The sequence below is a fragment of the Pelophylax lessonae genome, assembly GCF_965119305.1.
Source record: "Pelophylax lessonae genome assembly, chromosome: 3".
NCBI lineage: Eukaryota > Metazoa > Chordata > Amphibia > Anura > Ranidae > Pelophylax > Pelophylax lessonae.
Window position 1 is genome coordinate 45,208,750 of NC_138770.1, and position 19,984 is coordinate 45,228,733.

Here is a 19,984-nt window from a genome sequence, read left to right on the forward strand (position 1 = left end):
CAGTGGGGTAGACTGTAGCATATCAAGAGATCTGTACAGTAACAGTAGGGTAGATTGTGGCAGATCCAGAGATCAGTGTACAGGAGCAGTAGGGTAGACCAGTGTTTCTCAACTCCGGTCCTCAGGGCACACTAACAGGCCCGATTTTAAGTATTACACTGGGGAAATGCAGACTATAATACTGCAATCACTGAGCAGCAAATTATATCACCTGTGATGTATTTCAGTTTTCTTGAAAACCTGGCCTGTTAGTTTGCCCTGAGAACCGGAGTTAAGAAACACTGGGGTAGACCATGGTAGATCCAGAGATCAGTGTACAGGAGAAGTAGGGTATACCATGGTAAATCCAGAGATAAGTGTACAGGAGACGTAGGGTATACCATGGTAGATCCAGAGATCAGTGTACAGGAGAAGTAGGGTATACCATGGTAGATCCAGAGATCAGTGTACAGGAGAAGTAGGGTATACCATGGTAGATCCAGAGATCAGTGTACAGGAGCAGTAGGATAGACCATGATGGATCCAGAGATCAGTGTACAGGAGAAGTAGGGCAGACTGTGGTAGATCCAGAGATCAGTGTACAGGAACAGCAGTGTAGACCGTGGTAGATCCACAGATCAGTGTACAGGAGCAGTAGGATAGACCATGATGGATCCAGGGATCAGTGTACAGGAACAGTAGGGTAGACCATAGTAGATCCACAGATCAGTGTACAGGAACAGCAGGGTAGACCATGGTAAATCCAGAGATCAGTGTACAGGAGAAGTAGGGTATACCATGATAGTTCCAGAGATCAGTGTACAGGAGAAGTAGGGCAGACTGTGGTAGATCCAGAGATCAGTGTACAGGAACAGCAGGGTAGACCATGGTAGATCCACAGATCAGTGTACAGGAGCAGTAGGATAGACCATGATGGATCCAGAGATCAGTGTACAGGAGAAGTAGGGTATACCATGGTAGATCCACAGATCAGTGTACAGGAGCAGTAGGGTAGACAATGGTAGATCCAGAGATCAGTGTACAGGAGAAGTAGGGCATACTGTGGTAAATCCAGAGATCAGTGTACAGGAACAGTAGGGTAGACGGTGGTAGATTCAGAAATCAGTGTACAGGAACAACCATGGTAGATTCAGAAATCAGTGTACAGGAGCAACCATGGTAAATGCAGAGATCAGTGTACAAGACCAGTAGGGTAGACCATGGTAGATCCAGAGATCAGTGTACAGGAGACCATGGTAGATCCAGAGATCAGTGTACAGGAGCAGTAGAGTCGACCATAGTAGATCCAGAGAGCAGTGTACAGGAGCAGTAGAGTCGACCATAGTAGATCCAGAGATCAAGTGTTATCCTGAACTCTAAACTCTCCTTTCCAAGGCTTGCCGTCTCATCCTCCGCAACATCTCTAAAATATATAACCAATGAAAGCACAAAAGCTCCTGATTCACTCCCCGGTTATCTCTCGCCTCGACTACTGCAACTCCCTCATTGGCTTACCTTTAACTAGGCTATATCCCTTCAGTCCATCATGAATGCTGCTGCCAGTCTCATCCACCTTCCAAACCACTCAGCGTCTGCTATCCCTCTCTGCCAATCCCTCCTTTGGCTTCCATTCTCCCAACTAATTAAATTGAAAATACCAACAACTTACAAAGCCATCTACAACTCTGCCCCAAGCTACATCACTATCCTAGTCTTAAAATTTGAACCAAATCGTAGTCTTTGTTTCTCCCAAGTCCTTCTGCTCTCTGGCTACCTCGTAACCTCCTCTCATACTCGCCTCCAGGACTTCTACCGTACCCCTCCCATCCTTTGGAATCCCCTACCCAAATCTGTCTATCTTCAACTCTAACCACTTTTAGGCAATCCCTGAAAATTTTTCAGAGAAGCCTATCCTGCCCTCACCTAACTGCACTTTATTTTCTTCATCAGCTCATCCCCACAGTGATTACCTTTTGTGTCACTTGACCCTCCCCCTTAGATTATAAGCTCTAACGAGCAGGGCCCTCTGATTCCTCCTGTATTGGATTGTATTGTACTGTCTGCCCCAATGCTGCAAAGTGATGCGCAAGCTGTTGTCGCTATATAAATCCTGTAATAAAATAATAATAGTGTACAAGAGCAGTAAGGTAGACCATGGTAGATCAAGAGATCAATATGCAGGAGCAGTAGGGTAGACCATGGTAGATCCAGAGATTAGTGTACAGCAGAAGTAGGGTATACCATGATAGATCCAGGGGTCAGTAAAGTAGACCGTGATAGATCCAGGGATCAGTGTACAGGAGCAGTAGGGTAGACTGTGGTAGAACATGGTACAGGAGCAGTAATTTAGAGGGAGGTGAATCCTGGGATCAGTGTACAGGAGCAGTAGGATGGATGGTAGTAGATTTGGGGATCAGCATTGAGAAGCAGTGGGGTAGACTGTAGCATATCAAGAGATCAGTGCAGGAACAGCAGGGTAGATTGTGGCAGATCCAGAGATCAGTGTACAGGAGCAGTCGGCTAGATTGTAGATCAGGGTACAGAAGCAGTAAAATTAGATGGTAATTGATGCTGTGATCAGTGTACAGGAGCAGTAGGATAGACAGTGGTATATCTGAGAATCCGTGTTGAGGAGCAGCAGGGAAGACCATGGTAGATCCAGGGATCAGTGTACAGAAGCAGTAGACTGATTGGTCCAGGGATCAGTGTACATGAGAATTAGGGTAGACTGTGATAGGTCCAGGGATCAGTGTAAAGGAGCAGTAGGGTAGAGTGATAGGTCCAGGGATCAGTATACAGGAGCAGTAGGGTAGACTGTGGTAGATCCATTGATCAGTGTAAAGGAGCAGTAGGGTAGACTGTGGCAGAACATGGTACAGGAGCAGTAATTTAGAGGGAGGTGGATCCTGGGATCAGTGTACAGGAGCAGTAGGGTGGATGGTAGAAGATATGGGGATCAGTGTTCAGGAGCAGTGGGATAGACTGTATCAAATCAAGAGATCAGTGCAGGAACAGCAGGGTAGATTGTGGCAGATCAAGAGATCAGTGTACAGGAGGAGTCAGCTAGATTGTAGTAGATCAGGGTACAGAAGCAGTAAAATTAGATGGTAATTGATGCTGTGATCAGTGTACAGGAGCAGTAGGGTATACCATGGTAGATCCAGGGATCAGTGTACAGGAGCAGTATACGGTAGACCATAGTAGATCCAGGGATCAGTGTACAGGAGCAGTATACGGTAGACCATGGTAGATCCAGGGATCAGTGTACAGAAGCAGTAGGGTTGACTGTGGAAGATCACAGAAGAGGAGCAATCATTTAGATGGCGGTAGAACCTGTGATCAGTGTACAGGAGCATTAGCGTAGACTGTAGTACATCTGTGATCAAAAACAGGAATAGAAAAATACAGTGGTAGATCCAGGGGTTTAATCGCAAAGGAGAAGTAGGATAGATGGTAGTAGATATGCAATCAATGTACAGTGGCAGTAGGGCAGACAGTGGTAATTCAGGGATCATAGTATAGGAGGAGTAATCTAGACTGTGGTATATTCAGAATCAATGTACAGGAGCAGTAGGGTAGATCATGGTAGATCCAGGGATCAGTGTACAGGAGCAGTAGGGTAGATGGTAGTAGATAGGGGTATGAGTGTACAGGAGCAGAAGGGTAGACAGCAGTAATGCAGGGATCATTGTATAGGAGCAGTAGACTGTAGTAGATTCAGGAATCAGCGCACAGGAACAGTAGGGTAGACGGTGATAGATCCGGGGATCAGTGCAGAGGAACAGTAGAGTAGACTGTGGTTCAGGGTAAAGGAGCAATAATGTAGACGATGGTAGATCCTGGCATCAGTGTACAGGAGCAGTAGAGAAGACAAAGGTAGATCTGGGATCATGATACAGGAGGAGTAAAGACACAGTGGTAGATCCGGGATCATGATACAAGAGCAATAGGGTAAATCCGGTGATCAGATTATAGGAGCAGTAAGGGTACACATTGGTAGATCAGGGATCAGTGAACAAGAAGAGTAGGGTAGACATTGGTAGATCTGGTGATCAGTGTACAGAAGCAGTGGGGTTGATGGCGATAGAACTAACACCACCGATCAGTGGTGAGGAACAGTAGGGTAGTCAGTGGCAGACTCCGAGATCAGTGTACAGGAGCAGTAGATGATGGTACGAGTGTATATCGTACATTACAAATTGTACATCCATACCATTGCCTGTAATGGGGCTACTGCAGCCTTCCACTTGTTAATACTAGACATTGGTGAGGTACTTACCTAAGCGCAGATAAGATCTGGGTGCACCATCTCTTCCACGCCTGCAACGACAAACACACCACAATTTGTGACAAGGAGAGAGCGCAGAGGTTACAAGAAGAGTGGCAAGGAGAGAGCGCAGAGGTTACAAGAAGAGTGGCAAGGAGAGAGCGCAGAGGTTACAAGAAGAGTGGCAAGGAGAGAGCGCAGAGGTTACAAGAAGAGTGGCAAGGAGGAGAGCGCAGAGGTTACAAGAAGAGTGGCAGGGAGAGAGCGCAGAGGTTACAAGAAGAGTGGCAAGGAGGAGAGCGCAGAGGTTACAAGAAGAGTGACAAGGAGAGAGCGCAGAGGTTACAAGAAGTGTGGCAAGGAGAGAGCGCAGAGGTTACAAGAAGAGTGGCAGGGAGAGAGCGCAGAGGTTACAAGAAGAGTGACAAGGAGAGAGCGCAGAGGTTACAAGAAGCGAGTCAAGGAGAGAGCGCAGAGGTTACAAGAAGAGTGGCAGGGAGAGAGCGCAGAGGTTACAAGAAGAGTGGCAGGGAGAGAGCGCAGAGGTTACAAGAAGAGTGGCAGGGAGAGAGCGCAGAGGTTACAAGAAGAGTGGCAGGGAGAGAGCGCAGGGAATCAGTACAGAGGTTAGATGAGATAGGCAGGGAGAGAGCGGCAAGGAGAGAGCGCAGAGGTTACAAGAAGAGTGGCAAGGAGAGAGCGTAGAGGTTACAAGAAGAGTGGCAAGGAGAGAGCGCAGAGGTTACAAGAAGTGTGGCAAGGAGAGAGCGTAGAGGTTACAAGAAGTGTGGCAAGGAGAGAGCGCAGAGGTTACAAGAAGAGTGGAAAGGAAAGAATGCAGAGGTTAAAAGAAGAGTGGTAAGGAGAGAGCGTAGAGGTTACAAGAGGAGTGGCAAGGAGAGAGCGCAGATCTTACAAGGAGAGGCAAGGAGAGAGTGCAGGGAATCAGTACAGAGGTTAGACGAGATAGGCAGGGAGAGAGTGGCAAGGAGAGAGTGCAGAGGTTACAAGAAGAGTGGCAAGGAGAGCGCGTAGAGGTTAGGAAAGAGGCAGGGAGTCAATTTAAAGGTTATTGGAAAGAAGCGGGAACAGAGTGCAGAGGCTAGAGTAGTTGTAGTCCGTAGTATAGGTATTGGACAACCATGGAGCGTATGGAGACAACAGACAATGGTAGACGACGGAGAGGAGACGATTGAGGAGCTACAGAAATATTGGATAGAATGAAGTGTGGAGACAACAGGCAGAGATGGAAGATGGTTGGTATGTATTCTGAAGGACAAAAATAATAAACTATCAGCGCAAGCCTAATTAGTGATGAAAACACTAAAGCAAATTAAATCACTGTGCGTGAAATAAATAGTGCATAAATATAAACCATCAACGTGTATAAAGAAATATCCGGCAGCATACACCAATCGTGTTCACACCTCACAATAAACTCATATGTATACAAAAAACGTGATGCGCCAGAAGTACACAAAAACTCTTAAAGTGATGATATATTATATTAATAAAGTAAATAAAGTCCATATAAACACTCCACAGTGCTCGTGCTCAAATCCAATGAATTGTGTATAAAGTGTCCAAGTGTCTACTATTAGTAGGGGGGGCGGAGCTTGCGTGGCCGACACCGACTATCTCTCTGGTGATACACGCTACTATTTGCCATACCAGCAGGCACGGCTGAGTGCCCTTAACACGTGAGTTGATTGTAATTCACTTTAATAAAGCCTATAAGTTTTTCAAGCGGAGAGCACTAGATTTTGCCCTTATTTTTTCAATCACATGTCCCGTGACCTCCGGAGGTGAGAGGCTGAAGAGTCATTCCCAGGAGTCTAATACCCTCATATACGCTTATGCTGGCCCGTTTGGGTCCTACATTGAGGTGAGAGGCTAATTCATCTGGTGGAGGGATCTCACACTATTGGTGTTTACGTCCTTTATTTCCCACAAGATTGAATCCTTTTTGGACACTTTATACACAATTCATTGGATTTGAGCACGAGCACTGTGGAGTGTTTATATGGACTTTATTTACTTTATTAATATAATATATCATCACTTTAAGCCCCGGTTCACACTTGTGCGTGTGCGGGGTTCGCATGTAATGTCGGAGCGCACTGCTCCGACATTACATGCGATCGGCTGTGCGGTGCGAGTTTAGCCATACAGTTTGTATGGCTAAATTCGCACCGCAGCCGCACCAAACACGCACAGGGACCCTTTTTTCTAGCCGCATCAGGATCGGATCGCACATCGGTTCACACTTGTGCGATCCGATCCTGTGCGAACTGCACGATCGCACTGCGATATGCGATCAAACTGGGGGTGTCGTTAAGATTACATTGACACCCCCAGCGTATCGCATATGGCAGTGTGAACTGCCGGGGGGTGCGTGTGCGATGCGGGAACAGGCTGCGGATTCGCAGCCTTCCCGCACTCGCATAAGTGTGAACCGAGCCTGAGAGTTTTTGTGTACTTCTGGCGCATCACGTTTTTTGTATACATTCTGAAGGACAAGTATTGGACAGGACAGTGTGTGTAGATGAATGAGGCAGAGATGGGACATTATGTAGAGGAGATTGTTGGTGTGTAGCCTGTTAGAAGTATTAGACAGGGCAGAATGTTTAGAGAAGACAGGGACACGATGTAGAGATGGTTGGGGTTTATTTTTGTTGGAAGCACTGGACAAGTATGTGTAGAGACAACAGGCAGCGATAGGACATGATGTAGAGGTTGGGGTGTCTTTTGCAGGACAAGGTGGAGTGTTTAGGAGACAGGCAGCGACATACTGGGGAGGTGGGGACCAGACAGTATGCAGAAAAAATAGTCAAGTGTTCTAGAATGACCCTGGTGGGGACAGTGCATAAAGGAGAAGTCACCAGTTACCTTTTCATTCATGGTCTTGTGGTTCTTCTTGGTCTTCTTGAGGAACTGTTTGAGGCTTCCAGAAGACATATACTCCGTAATAAATATGACCTGCAGGGAACACATCTCATCAGCACCATGGAAGACACGAGATATACACAGAAAAATAAGGATCTTCACCAGCACACCTCAGTATAGTGATAATCCTATTGTTTGTTCACATAAAGCTACATGCAACAGAAGGGAACATTTCAGAACCCCTCTCTCGTTCTACCTTAATCCCCTATAACTGAATGGTGGCGGCACTACAGCACACTACGTGAATTGTGGGCAAGCCAGTACGGTGTGTTACAACAACAATACAACTTCTATGATGAAACACAACACAGGAAATATTAGAATATCCTATATAGTCCACTTACCCGTGCCCGGTTCTCCTTGACGTCCGCCCAATACTTGTGGAACTTGACAATGTTCAGATGTTCCAACTGAATGAGGTTATCGAACACCGCTTTCACCTTGTCCTGCAGAAAAAGAGGGAAAATTACCCAGAATTCACCAAGGCAGAACTGTTATAGATCAGGCTCTCCTGACTTAGCCGGTGTTCATGGATCTGGCGCTCTAACTTTTCCGAAAATTCCAAGCTGCACTACATAGGAGTCACTCACCTCCTGCAGCTTGAAGTTTTTCCTCTCGGAGAACTGGACCTCATTCCAGACCACCTCCACCCCTTCCTCCGTGTCCATGGCCAGATAGGCACTGTCGATGCCAGGTACATTGCGCTGGTTCACCTGAATAAAGAGATAGAACACCATTAGAGGACATTTTTATACAGATATGTAAACACGAGGGTTTATCAAGCATTTACAGTAAATATCGTTAGGGTGTGACATGGGAAAACAGAGCCCCCCCCCACCCCAGGTTCTCTCACACCTTCTGGTTCAACACATCAAACACCTAACCGAGACATTACATAAGAGCACCCCCAGATGTCCATCTCTCCATTGATATCCCTTTAGTTCTGCTAACAGCCACTTTATTTAGACAGCTCTGAACAGTGCTGGACACCACCCAGAGAACCAGATCCATACACACCCTTCCCCAGACACAACATTCTACATAAGCAATCAATAAATGCGGATACAAAATGTAAGAAGTGTACAAAGCAGTATCCAAAGGGAGCCATACACACACATCACCTACACTGGAGACCCCCCCATACAGCGAGAACCATGGGAAGAAGAGGGGGCGGCAGGGCAGGCAAATGCAGCGGAGGAGTCTCTGCATCAGAACGATGAACATGACTGGCACGTATAAGAACGCAGCTATGACTCAGAAGAGAGGGCGGCACTGTGCCAACAGCATGGTACTTAACTCTGTACCAACCACATTAAACCACTTCAATGAATGATTGGACATATCAACTCTTTAATAACAGCAGAAGGGGAGACAGACATCCTGGTAGAGAGGCACACGTACTGGGGTGGGGGAGAATAATAGGAGCGGGGGGGGGGAGCATGACAGAGCGAGAGACCTGGGGAAGGAAAAAAACAAGAGAGCAAGAGGCGGGGGGGGGGAGGGGACCAGAGAGCAGGGGCCTGGGGGTGGGGGAAAATGAGCAAGGGGCCTTGGGGGGGCCCGCTGTGGGAGAGACACCGAGCGCCAGGGGCGAGGGGAGAGACACCGAGCGCCAGGGGCGAGGGGAGAGACACCGAGCGCCAGGGGCGAGGGGAGAGACACCGAGCGCCAGGGGCGAGGGGAGAGACACCGAGCGCCAGGGGCGAGGGGAGAGACACCGAGCGCCAGGGGAGGGTTTGGAAGAGTGAGGGGGGCGGGGAGGGTTTGGAAGAGCGAGGGGCCAGAAGACTAGAAGAGTGCGCAGTTGAACGAGAAAGAGAGCGAGGCGCTGGGGAAGAGAGAGAGAAAGAATCAGCGAGAGCAAGGGGCCGAGGGAGAGCGAGAGCGGTCAGGAGATAGAGAATGGAAAGCAGCCAGAGAGCAAGAGGCCAGCAAAGAGGATGAAAAGCTGACAAAAAGAGCGAGGCAAAACATTTTTAGCACCCCCTACTGGCCATAAGAGAACCTCCAATTGCACTTGCCTTGCAGAGATGGACAGATTCCCTTTACTTCTTAGGCCTCATGCACACAGGGATTTTTTATAGCTGCTTTTAGGAGCGTTAGACTTTTTTTTTTTTTTTGTCCAGCTTAAAAACGCCCCTCCATGTCATTCTATGGCCTCATGCACACACAGGCTTTTAGGAAGTGGCATTGGCCTTTTCAAGCTGTAAACAAATCCCAGGGCCAGTGCGTTCTGGAGCAGCAGCATTAGGCTGTAAAAACGCCTGATGCTGCTAAATGCTGTATACAGCGTTAAGCCATGTCAAGCATTTTAAGCTGTAGTAGCTGGATTTGAGGTTGGAAAATAGAAGAGGGCAGAGAAAGGCTGCTAAACGCTAACGCTGCTAAACGTGGCTAAAAGCTAATGCAAAATGCTTTCAAAAGCATTTGTGATGGTACTCACTGTCACTGGGAGTGAAAGACAAGATACTTAATGGACACTGAGAATATGGTTTGGATTGCTTCAAATGGGTTCTGTGTTTACACTTATGATAATGTGTATTGTACTTCAATGTCAGAGAGACAATCTTTCACTGGTGGTCTCTTCCTATTGTCTGTGTATTGAGGTGTGATGTGGATTCTGTTAAGCCTGTCTGTCCCATTGTTAATTGGTAATTAACTCACATATTGTTTCTGTCCAGATGGCTAGATAATTAGTTCAGGTTAGTTCTATTTCTGTATACAATTTCATCTGCATATGATAATGTAATCTGGCAACCCCTGATCTGTGTGTGGTAATATGATCAGGAGGGGGAGGTCCGTGCTGTATAAAAACGGTGTGACTGTTCAATAAAGGAGAAGGTTCCAGAAGAAGCTAAGTTGCCGGCTAGCTTTGTATGGGGGCAGCTGGAAAATCTGATATCCATGTTCAAGACTAAAAGAAAACTGTATACTGACGGAAGCCCACAAACACAGTGTGGGTCGCAGTTCCGTTACAGTACCTGCTTTTTCCTGGCGTCAGAACTGGCTTTGCAGCTCGTTTTTTCAAACGACCCGTATGCATGAGGCCTTACAGTACAGAAGTGGGCACTGTAACATTGGACACATTTACAAATAGCAATCCATCCCCCAAATTCTTACCACCCCCCTTTCCATCTAAAAATCCCTGACAAAAATTCTCAAACCAAGAAAACAAAATCATCCAAAAGAGGGGAAAAAATTCCTCCAACGAGAAATGTGTGAAAGAAAACTCCCAGAACGTGACCATTTACCGACCACCACATGACTACAGACGGACCCCCCCCCCCCACACACACCAGAAAAATGCTATAAATCCCCACAGACACATCACATCCCGAGCCTGTACAGACCGACCAACCAACCACAACCTGGCACCCAACACAGACACACCTACAGAGTGCAAAGTTCACTAACTTTTGCTGGACAGCTTGGCCGGATAATACCAAACCAGTAATAAAACTCTCTTAAAAGGGGAAGTTCACTCCCTAATCTTTCCCACAGATGGTAGCAATGAAAGAGCGCTTCGAAAATCCACGGGCTTGCACTCCTGGCTTCCCACCTGCACATCCGCAGTCCGCTTTCCTTTACTTTTGCAAATACGTAGAGCATAGACCTTTGCTTTTCCTTAAAGTGAATCCAACATCTTTTATTTTTGCTAAAAACTAAAGCCTAGTACACACGCAACGATTATCGGCCGACCGATCGTCCGTCTTTTGTCCAGAGTGGTGTTTTGTTGGTTGGAATGTGCCTAGACTGCACACGAATTTTCTCGCCCAACAAAATTTTACTTCAGAAGTGATGTCATGTGTTGGTTTGCTTTCTTTGTGTTCTTTTTTCTCTGAGCATGCCCAGACTTTCTCATTAGATTTTTCCCTGTCGAAATCTGTACTGACTGCACGAAAATCGGACGTGTTTTGACGGCGGACAAAAATTTTATAGCCTGCACACCAGATTTTTTTCGGCCGAAAAGTCGGAGTTGGTTGTCGGAAGCATCATACTAACAAGCCGAGGATCGGCAGATCGGTCGGCGGCCGAATATTTACGGCCGACAATCGCTACATGTGTACAGGGCTTAACTCTCCGCGGAGACTTCTATAAAGGAAGGACTTCTAGATTATAAAAATTCCCTCTCCAGAAGCTTCCATAGAGGAAAGACCTACAGATACGAAAATTCCCTGCCGATTTTCGACGCGTGTGTATGGGGCTTAACACCAATCTTACCTGCTCAGTGTAATGGTTTTGCACAGAGCAGCCCATATCCTCCTCTTCTCGGGTCCTTCCTTCCTGACGAGAGTCCCCACAGCAAACAACTTACTAAGGGGGTACATGGGCTGAGCTGCAACCCCGTGTTCATTTAGAGCAGCCTTTCTCAACCTTGTCAACACAGAGGAACCCTTGAAATACATTTCTGGTCTCGAGGAACCCCTGCTAAAAATCTACAATGCATGACACATTAGTGTGACAGTCAGTGGGAAGAATGCTCCTTACTCTGGTCATCATTGGGAAGAATTACCCCCTTACAGATAGCTCAAAGGAACAATGGTGTCATTGGAAGGTTATCCGAGAGGCAGAAATTGCCCATTGCTCAAGGAACCCTGGTTGAGAAATTGAGAAACCCTGATTTAGACAGAGCTGCAACCTGGCCCTACCCCCCCCCCTTATTGGCTTACTGACTGATTGACAGCAGCAGGAGCCAATGGTATGCGAGATACCTCACATGTGTTGTTTAAACACCCTTTACATATGTGGGCGCGACTTGCGTATGCATTTGCTTCTGCATGCGAGCGAACGGGGACAGGGCGTTTTAATTCTTTTTTTTTCCTATTTATTTTATATCTTTTATTTTGACACTATTTTTTATTTTTTAAACACTTTTATTCCTATTACAGGCGGTCCACTGGTTACAAACATCTGACTTACAAACAGGGAGAGACAACAGGAAGTGAGGAGAAATCTCCCCCCTAGGAAGGGAAATTCACTCCTGGAAGAGTTCTCATGGGAAAAAGATGTCTCCACTGAAGCTTTATCACCAATCCTTGTTTCCACAAAAACCCAAAATTTTCAAAATACCAGTTGTCATAGGAACAGAAAGTGAGATGAAATCTTCTGAAGGGGGGGGGGGTACAGACAGCAAAACATATGGTACAGGGGTGTTAACCCTTCCCTATGCTAACAAAAAAAAAAAAAATTAAAAGTTATTCTTTTGGCTGGAGCCAAATTGAAAAAAACGTACCTGTTCCGACTTACCGATTCGACTTAAGAACAAAGCTACAGTCCCTATCTTGTTTGTAACCCGGGGACCACCTGTACTAGGAATGTAAACATCCCTTGTAATAGAAATAAGCATGACAGGTCCTCTTTAATGTGAGATCTGGGGTCAAAAAGACCTCACACCTCACATCTACACTGAAAAAGAAAAAAAAAGTATTTTTTATTCCATGATGAAAAAAAAAATGGGCTCTTTAACCACTTCCATACCAGGCCTATTTCGAACACTTTGCGTTTACAAGTTAAAATCAGTATTTTTTCCTAGAAAACTACTTAGAACCCCCAAACATTATATATATATATATATATTTTTAGCAAAGACTCTTGAGAATAAAATGGCGGTCATTGCAATATTTTTTGTCATGCGGTATTTGCGCAGCGGTCTTTAAAACGCCATTTTTTTGGGAAAAATTACATTTCACTGCATTTAAAAAATACTAAACAGTAAAGTTAGCCCATTTTTTTTGTATATTGTGAAAGGTGATGTCACGCCGAGTAAATAGATACCCAACATGTTACGGTTTAAAATTGCGCCCCCCTGTGGGATGGCGACAAACTACGGTCAATAGAGATCTTAATAGGCGACACTTTAAATTTATTTAACGGTTACCAGTTTAGAGTTAGAGTGTAGCTCTTTTTTTTTAAATAATTGCTCACGCTCTGGCAATCGCGGCGATACCTCACATGTGTGGTTTGAACAGCAATTTCATTCGCGGCATGACTTCCGTATACGGTTTTTTTTGTGCGCGAGCTAACGGTGATCGGGGCGGCTAAATTTTTTTTTTTTTTTTCCCATTTATTTTTTTAACTTTATTACAGTTTTTTAAAAAAAAAAAAAAAAATCTGATCACTTTTATTGCTGTCACAAGCAATGTAAACATCCCTTGTGACACCAATATGTAGTGACAGGTACACTTTATGGAGGGATCCAGGGTCTAAAAGACCCTAGACCCCTCCACTACACTTCCCTGTATGCAAAACGCCGAAAACGGCGTTTTTGCATACAGCCGTTTTTCAAATTTGGCGCCGTTTTGCAGCACACTAACCCGGAAGTGACGTCATGGACGCCGCCTCCGGGTTTCGTCATCGGAGACCCGATCGATGCCGTTTCCGGCATTCATCGGGACTCCATCCAGCCGGCGGACGTGCCGGCTGGGTGCTCGGGGCTCCCGGTGGGACGGGAGCCCCGGTAAAAGCCGCGGAAGGCGGCAGGAGGGGGGGGGCGTCCCCTCCCGCCCCCCAGGGTAACGATCGAGCGGCTCCCGAGCCGCATCGATCGGTACCGACGGAAAGCTGACCGTCGGCTTCAAACAACGGTACCGGGATGATGCCTCTAGCTAGAGGCATCATCCCGGTATATACCCCCGCAAAGTTTACGACGTCATATGACGTCGTCCTAGGGGGGAGTGGTTAAATCCGTTGCGTCCAGTCCTCCAAGGCCATAGAGTGGAGGTCATCTTGCCCTCACTTGAGGAGAAAGGACCGGATCATTTTCCCAGCTACCGGCGGGTCCAGTAAGTGGGGAAAACGACCAGGAAGCAGCGGGAGGGGGGGCACCTCTCCCACTGACCACAAGGGTGATCCTGCGGCGAATCGGCCGCTGGGACCACCCTTATGTTAAAGTGGACCGCCCGCTGTTTAGAAAAAAAAAAAACTGGAGTTCTGGAAGCTATTTGCTGCCATAACCCCGGTATTTAACATCAAAGTAACGACGTAAATACACGGTGGGCGGTCCATAAGTGGGTAAACTTCGTATGCAGTGAGGGATTTTGATTTAGTTATTGTATATCTTTATATACTTCACATATAGAGATTGTTAAGCACATATGACACTTTATTTATGGACTATAAATTTATACACTACGCCACCATATCCCCTTTTTTTTTTGCACTTCTTTGCACATATGACACTTAATTCATAGGCAGCGCCACTGCATCCTCCCCCTTTTTTCCTATTATTGGGGTATTTGAGGTAGGAAGCAGCCCTTGTTTATTCACATATCCCAGTGCGGAATCTACATATTCTTTTAATGCATAAAACGCATTAAGATAAAAAACCTTCTGCCTTTACAAACACTTTAACTTTGTATCATTCAGCCACCTATAAAGTCTAATAAGTCATGTAAAAAAAGGATGTGGAAGCCCCCAATTCCACTTTGGGATGGTCACTGCAACACATCAGATGGCCCATGAGGTACAGAAGTAATATCTAAAGAACTGGACCTCCATGCCGCAAAACTTGATGGGGGTTATTTGGCGCATCTTCAAACGAAAAAAAAAAAAGACAAGGAAGACCCATGACTGTTGAGCAGTTAGACTCCTATATTAACCACATGCCGACCGCCCCACGCACATTTACTGCGGCAAGGCGGCTCGCCTGCGTATAATCACGTAGACCTACGCGATTATGTGCATGTGGTATCGGCGCCGCGCTACCGCTGTGATTAAACACATCGGGTGCCAGACCACGGGAGGAGCGGGCACAATCGCCGCCAGCCTCCTGTGATCTTCAGAGAAACTGACAGGAGAGCCACCTGCCTATGTAAACAAAGCAGGCGGCTCTCCTGTCAGACAGGCACAGTGAGATCCTGTGTCTTAGCTAAGCTGAAACACTGATCGCTGTGTGCCTGTCACAGAGCCCCCCCCCCCCCCACACACACACACACAGTAAGCACAAATAGGCATACATTTAACCCTTTGATCACCCCCAGTATTAACCCCTAGCCTGCCAGTGTCATTGATACAGTAACAGTGCATATTATTTAGCACTGATCACTGTATTGGTGTCACTGGTCCCCAAAAAGTGTCACTTGTGGCACTTTTCCACTGCAAGTACCAGCTCTGCTCCGCTCGGCACTGCTCGGCCCGGTTTGCTTTTCCACTGCGTGGTACGAGTCGGCACCTTTCAGCACTGTACAGGCTCTATTTGGCTCGGTTTGCTTTTACACTAAAGTAGTAAGTGGGTGGGATTAAAACGATTCTCCAACCAATCAGTGGCTAGTAGTGACAAACAATCAAGGCTGCATGCAAAGGATTGTGGGATATGGTATCGGTACGGAACACTTGGAACCACAACCGAGGTGGTACTGTTTAAGCGAGCCGTATCATGTAGTGGAAAAGCGCCGCTGTACCAAACCGTACCGAACCGTTCTAACACCGTACCATGCGGTACCATGCAGTGGAAAAGCGCCAAAGCGAGCCAAACCGACCTGTTCCATGCATTGGAAAAGCGCCAAAAGTGTCAGATTTGTCCACTGCAATGTCGCAGTCCCACTAAAAATCGTTGATTGCCGCCATTACTAATTAAAAAACTAAAAAAACTAAAAAAAGTCCAAAAATTCTATCCCATAGTTTGTAAACGCTATAACTTTTGCGCAAACCAGTTAATATATGCTTTTTGGGATTTTTTTTTTTTTTTTTTACCAAAAATATGTAGCAGAATAGAAATTGGCCTAAACTGATAAAAATTCGATTTTTTTCATTTTTTTACTGGGAGTTTTTTTTATAGCAGAAAGTAAAAAAATAGTTTTTTCTTCAAAATTGTCGCTCTTTTTGTTTATAGCGCAAAATCTAAAAATCGCACAGGTGATCAAATACCACCAAAAGAAAGCTCTGTTTGTGGGGAAAGAAGGACTTCAATTGTATTTGGGTACAGCGTCGCACGACCGCGCAATTGTCAGTTAAAGCAATGCAGTGCTGAATCGCAAAAAAATGGCCTGGTCATTAAGGGGGTAAATGGGACAACATTCCTCTCCCAAAACCTCAGCAATTGGTCTCCTCTCTTCCCAGACATTTACAGTGCTGGTAAAAGAAGTTTGTGACACACTCTGCTAAACAAGGCCCTGTCCCAACTGTTTTGACACTCGTTACTGCCATCAATTTCACAATAATCCTATTTTTCTCTTAGAATGGTCCATTTTCTCAGTTTAAACATTTGCTATGTTTTCTTTTTTCTATTGTGAATAAAATATGGGTTTATGAGATTTACAAACCATTGCATTACGTTTTTATCTCGATCCCTCCCCTTTTTTTTTTTTTGGAATTGGGGGTTGTATAAAAGAAACCAAGAAAACAGATTCCAAACAGGTCTAGTCCTAAATCTGCCTGTGGAATCGCAGAAAAATGATGGCATCCAAAGTTTTCCATAGGCGACGCTTTAGAAGCCTTTACAGGTTATTCCTTTAGAGTGAACAGTGAATTTTGGCCCGAGACCTATTACTCTAACTTCTCCGAATACCTCACGTGTGGCACAACCCCCCCCCCCCCCCACAAGTGATAGCATGAGCAGGTGACAGGTACTCCTAATGGACCCTGGTGACCTCCACGTGTTGGCAGTAACAGGTTTCGAAAGCACAACCCTTCTTTCTCCAACCTTGGAGAAAGAAGAGTTGTTCTTCGAAACATTTTCATTTATGGAGGACATTGGGGTTCTAATTAAACTCTCAATGTCTCCCCTGCCCCGCCAGAGCAGCTATTTTCCAGGCACCTATAAAAAATAAATAAAATAAAAGCCATCAGCTACAAAAAGTGTAGCTGCTGATTTTTTAAAAAAAACAGCCATTCACCTGTCCCACAGTCCAGCAGTGAGCTCACCCCAGCCCCGTCTTTATCCTCCCTCGGCGGTGTCGGCATCTTCACTATGGGCACCTTAATGTGACAGCTTGCCGGAGGCCCACTGCGCATGCGCGAGTCACGCGCCGCATCCTGGATTGGTGGCTGCAGTCTTCTGGGACCGGTTAGTGTCCAAGAAGAATGCAGGTGGAAGGAGGAGAACTTCCGTTGCCGAGCGCGTAGAAGCAGGTACCTGCTCCCCCCGAGGGCCCAAAAGTGCCAATTGTGCAAGTAGGAAGGAGTGGGGGATGAGTCCTTCCTTAAAGCAGAACTTCTCCTTTTGGGCAGAGTTCCACTTTAAGCACAGATCATGTTTGAATGGCTGCAACTTTGGCTACACTAGTCAAGGAATGATAGATATGACCACTGGAAGTGTGTTTCCTGCAGTCCATGAAGTAACAGGAGAGCCCGGGAACCACCAAGGGCACCACCCACAGAGATGCACTTTGAAAGCCCCCATAAAAGTGATCACTCTTATTGGGCAGTAACATGTTTCCAAGGACAACCCTTCTTTCTCCAAGTTTGGAGAAAGAAGGGTTGTCCTTCGAAACATGTTCATTCATGGAGTACATTAGGGGTCTAATTAGACTCCTAATGTTTCCCCTGCCCACCAGACCAGCTACTTAAACACAAGTCATGCTTGAATAGTTGCATCTTTGGCCACACTAGTCAAGGAATGATTGATATGACCCCTGGTAGTGTGTTTCCTGCAGTCCTTGGCTCCATGGAGTAACAGGAGAGCCCGGAAACCACCAAGGGCACCACCCACAGAGAGATGCACTTTGAAAGCCCCCATTAAAAAGTGATCACTTTTATTGGGCAGTAACATGTTTCGAAGGACAACCCCTTCTTTCTCCAAGTTTGGAGAAAGAAGGGTTGTCCTTCGAAACATGTTCATTCATGGAGTACATTAGGGGTCTAATTAGACTCCTAATGTTTCCCCTGCCCACCAGACCAGCTACTTAAACACAAGTCATGCTTGAATAGTTGCATCTTTGGCCACACTAGTCAAGGAATGATTGATATGACCCCTGGTAGTGTGTTTCCTGCAGTCCTGTGCTCCATGGAGTAACAGGAGAGCCCGGAAACCACCAAGGGAACCACCCACAGAGATGCACTTTGAAAGCCCCCATTAAAAAGTGATCACTTTTATTGGGCAGTAACATGTTTCGAAGGACAACCCCTTCTTTCTCCAAGTTTGGAGAAAGAAGGGTTGTCCTTCGAAACATGTACATTAGGGGTCTAATTAGACTCCTAATGTTTCCCCTGCCCACCAGACCAGCAACTTAAACACAGGTCATGCTTGAATAGTTGCATCTTTGGCTACACTAGTCAAGGAATGATAGGTATGACCCCTGGAAGTGTGTTTCCTGCAGTCCATGATGTAACAGGAGAGCCCGGGAACCACCAAGGGCACCATCCACAGAGAGATGCACTTTGAAAGCCCCCATAAAAGTGATCACTTTTATTGGGCAGTAACATGTTTCGAAGGACATCCCTTCTTTCTCCAAGTATGGAGAAAGAAGGGTTGTCCTTCGAAACATGTTCCTTCATGGAGTACATTAGGGGTCTAATTAGACTCCTAATGTTTCCCCTGCCCACCAGAGCAGCTACTTAAACACAAGTCATGCTTGAAAAGCTGCATCTTTGGCCACACTAGTCAAGGAATGACGGATATGACCCCTGGAAGTGTGTTTCCTGCAGGCCTGGGCTCCATGGAATAAAAGGAGAGCCCGGGATACCCTGTGGGCACCACCTACAGAGAGATGCACTTTGAAAGCCCTTCACTGGCTCTTAAAGCTGGCCACAGCCATGAGTTTATTTAATCACTTGTCTAAGGTGACATTTATAAACATAACTTGGTTGACAAGTGGTTAGACCAAAAACCAAGGCAGATTAAGTTTTGCCCCCATTTAATTTTGGAACAGGGAAACTCATCAGTCTGGACACAGACTGGGGAGGGTGGCAGAACATCTAAACAAGTTATTTCCGCCTCTTCCAATGCCAGTGACAACAGCTCCCCCCCTTTTTTTTCCTGGTGACACAGGCCGTCAAGGACAGACATTAAGTGAAATCTCCCCAACAGGTTAAAGAACAGAAATAAAAATTGACAGCACTTACTCTTTCAAAGTCTATCTAAAGAAAAAAAAAAAAAAACATAAAAAGTAGTTTTGGCTGGAGCTGGGCTTTAAGACAAACTCTTGATAGTCAGCTGACCATCCATCCACAGAAACCAACACCGATGTCTCACTTGACAGTCATTCACATTCCTAGACAGGCACCCACCTCTTCTCGCCTTTTCTGCCAGCGTCCACAGGGGGACTCCTCCAGAATCTCAGATTCGTCTTCACTCTCCTCCTCTTCCTCTTCTGCGGCTGCCACCGCCGGGGCACTTACTGGAGGGGACATGGACGCCACACTCTCCGATTTAGGGTCAGAGCCTGTGCCCGCCGCTTTATTCTCCCCTTCTGACATCGCTCAGATTTAAATTTCACAGATTTTTTCCACGAAACTCAGGACCAGCTCCTGGAAAACACAAAAACACACAGATCTCAGAGATAATACAAGACTGCAGCCTAAGGAGGGCACAACACAGGAGAAACCAATAAAACAAAAGTCTGAGGAGAACTCAGGAAAACAGAAGTAGACGAACAAAAGGAATCTGACAAGCAGTCTACTGAGGCAGAGGAACCAAGAGAACCCAAGGATCCCACCCCAATGAAGCAGAGGACCCAAGAGAACCCAAGGATCCCACCCCAATGAAGCAGAGGACCCAAGAGAACCCAAGGATCCCACCCCAATGAAGCAGAGGACCCAAGAGAACCCAAGGATCCCACCCCAATGAAGCAGAGGACCCAAGAGAACCCAAGGATCCCACCCCAATGAAGCAGAGGACCCAAGAGAACCCAAGGA

The 19,984-nt window shown here is 46.3% G+C and overlaps 1 protein-coding gene across 2 annotated transcripts in view; it reads right to left on the minus strand.

Moving 5' to 3' along the window:
* NRBP1 (nuclear receptor binding protein 1) overlaps positions 1-19,588 on the minus strand; it is a 41,334-nt gene extending 21,746 nt beyond the window's left edge. Inside the window, exons 1-5 of one of the 2 annotated variants that reach the window (XM_082251308.1) lie at positions 19,358-19,588; positions 7,783-7,905; positions 7,537-7,638; positions 7,136-7,225; positions 4,259-4,299 (exon numbers count right to left, since the gene is read on the minus strand). In XM_082251308.1, the coding sequence (XP_082107434.1) occupies positions 4,259-4,299; positions 7,136-7,225; positions 7,537-7,638; positions 7,783-7,905; positions 19,358-19,546 (545 nt within the window). In that variant the 5' untranslated portion in view covers positions 19,547-19,588. The remainder of the gene's footprint in view (positions 1-4,258; positions 4,300-7,135; positions 7,226-7,536; positions 7,639-7,782; positions 7,906-19,357) is intronic. The other variant, XM_082251309.1, reaches the window with a different exon arrangement.
* Positions 19,589-19,984: the final 396 nt, after the last annotated feature.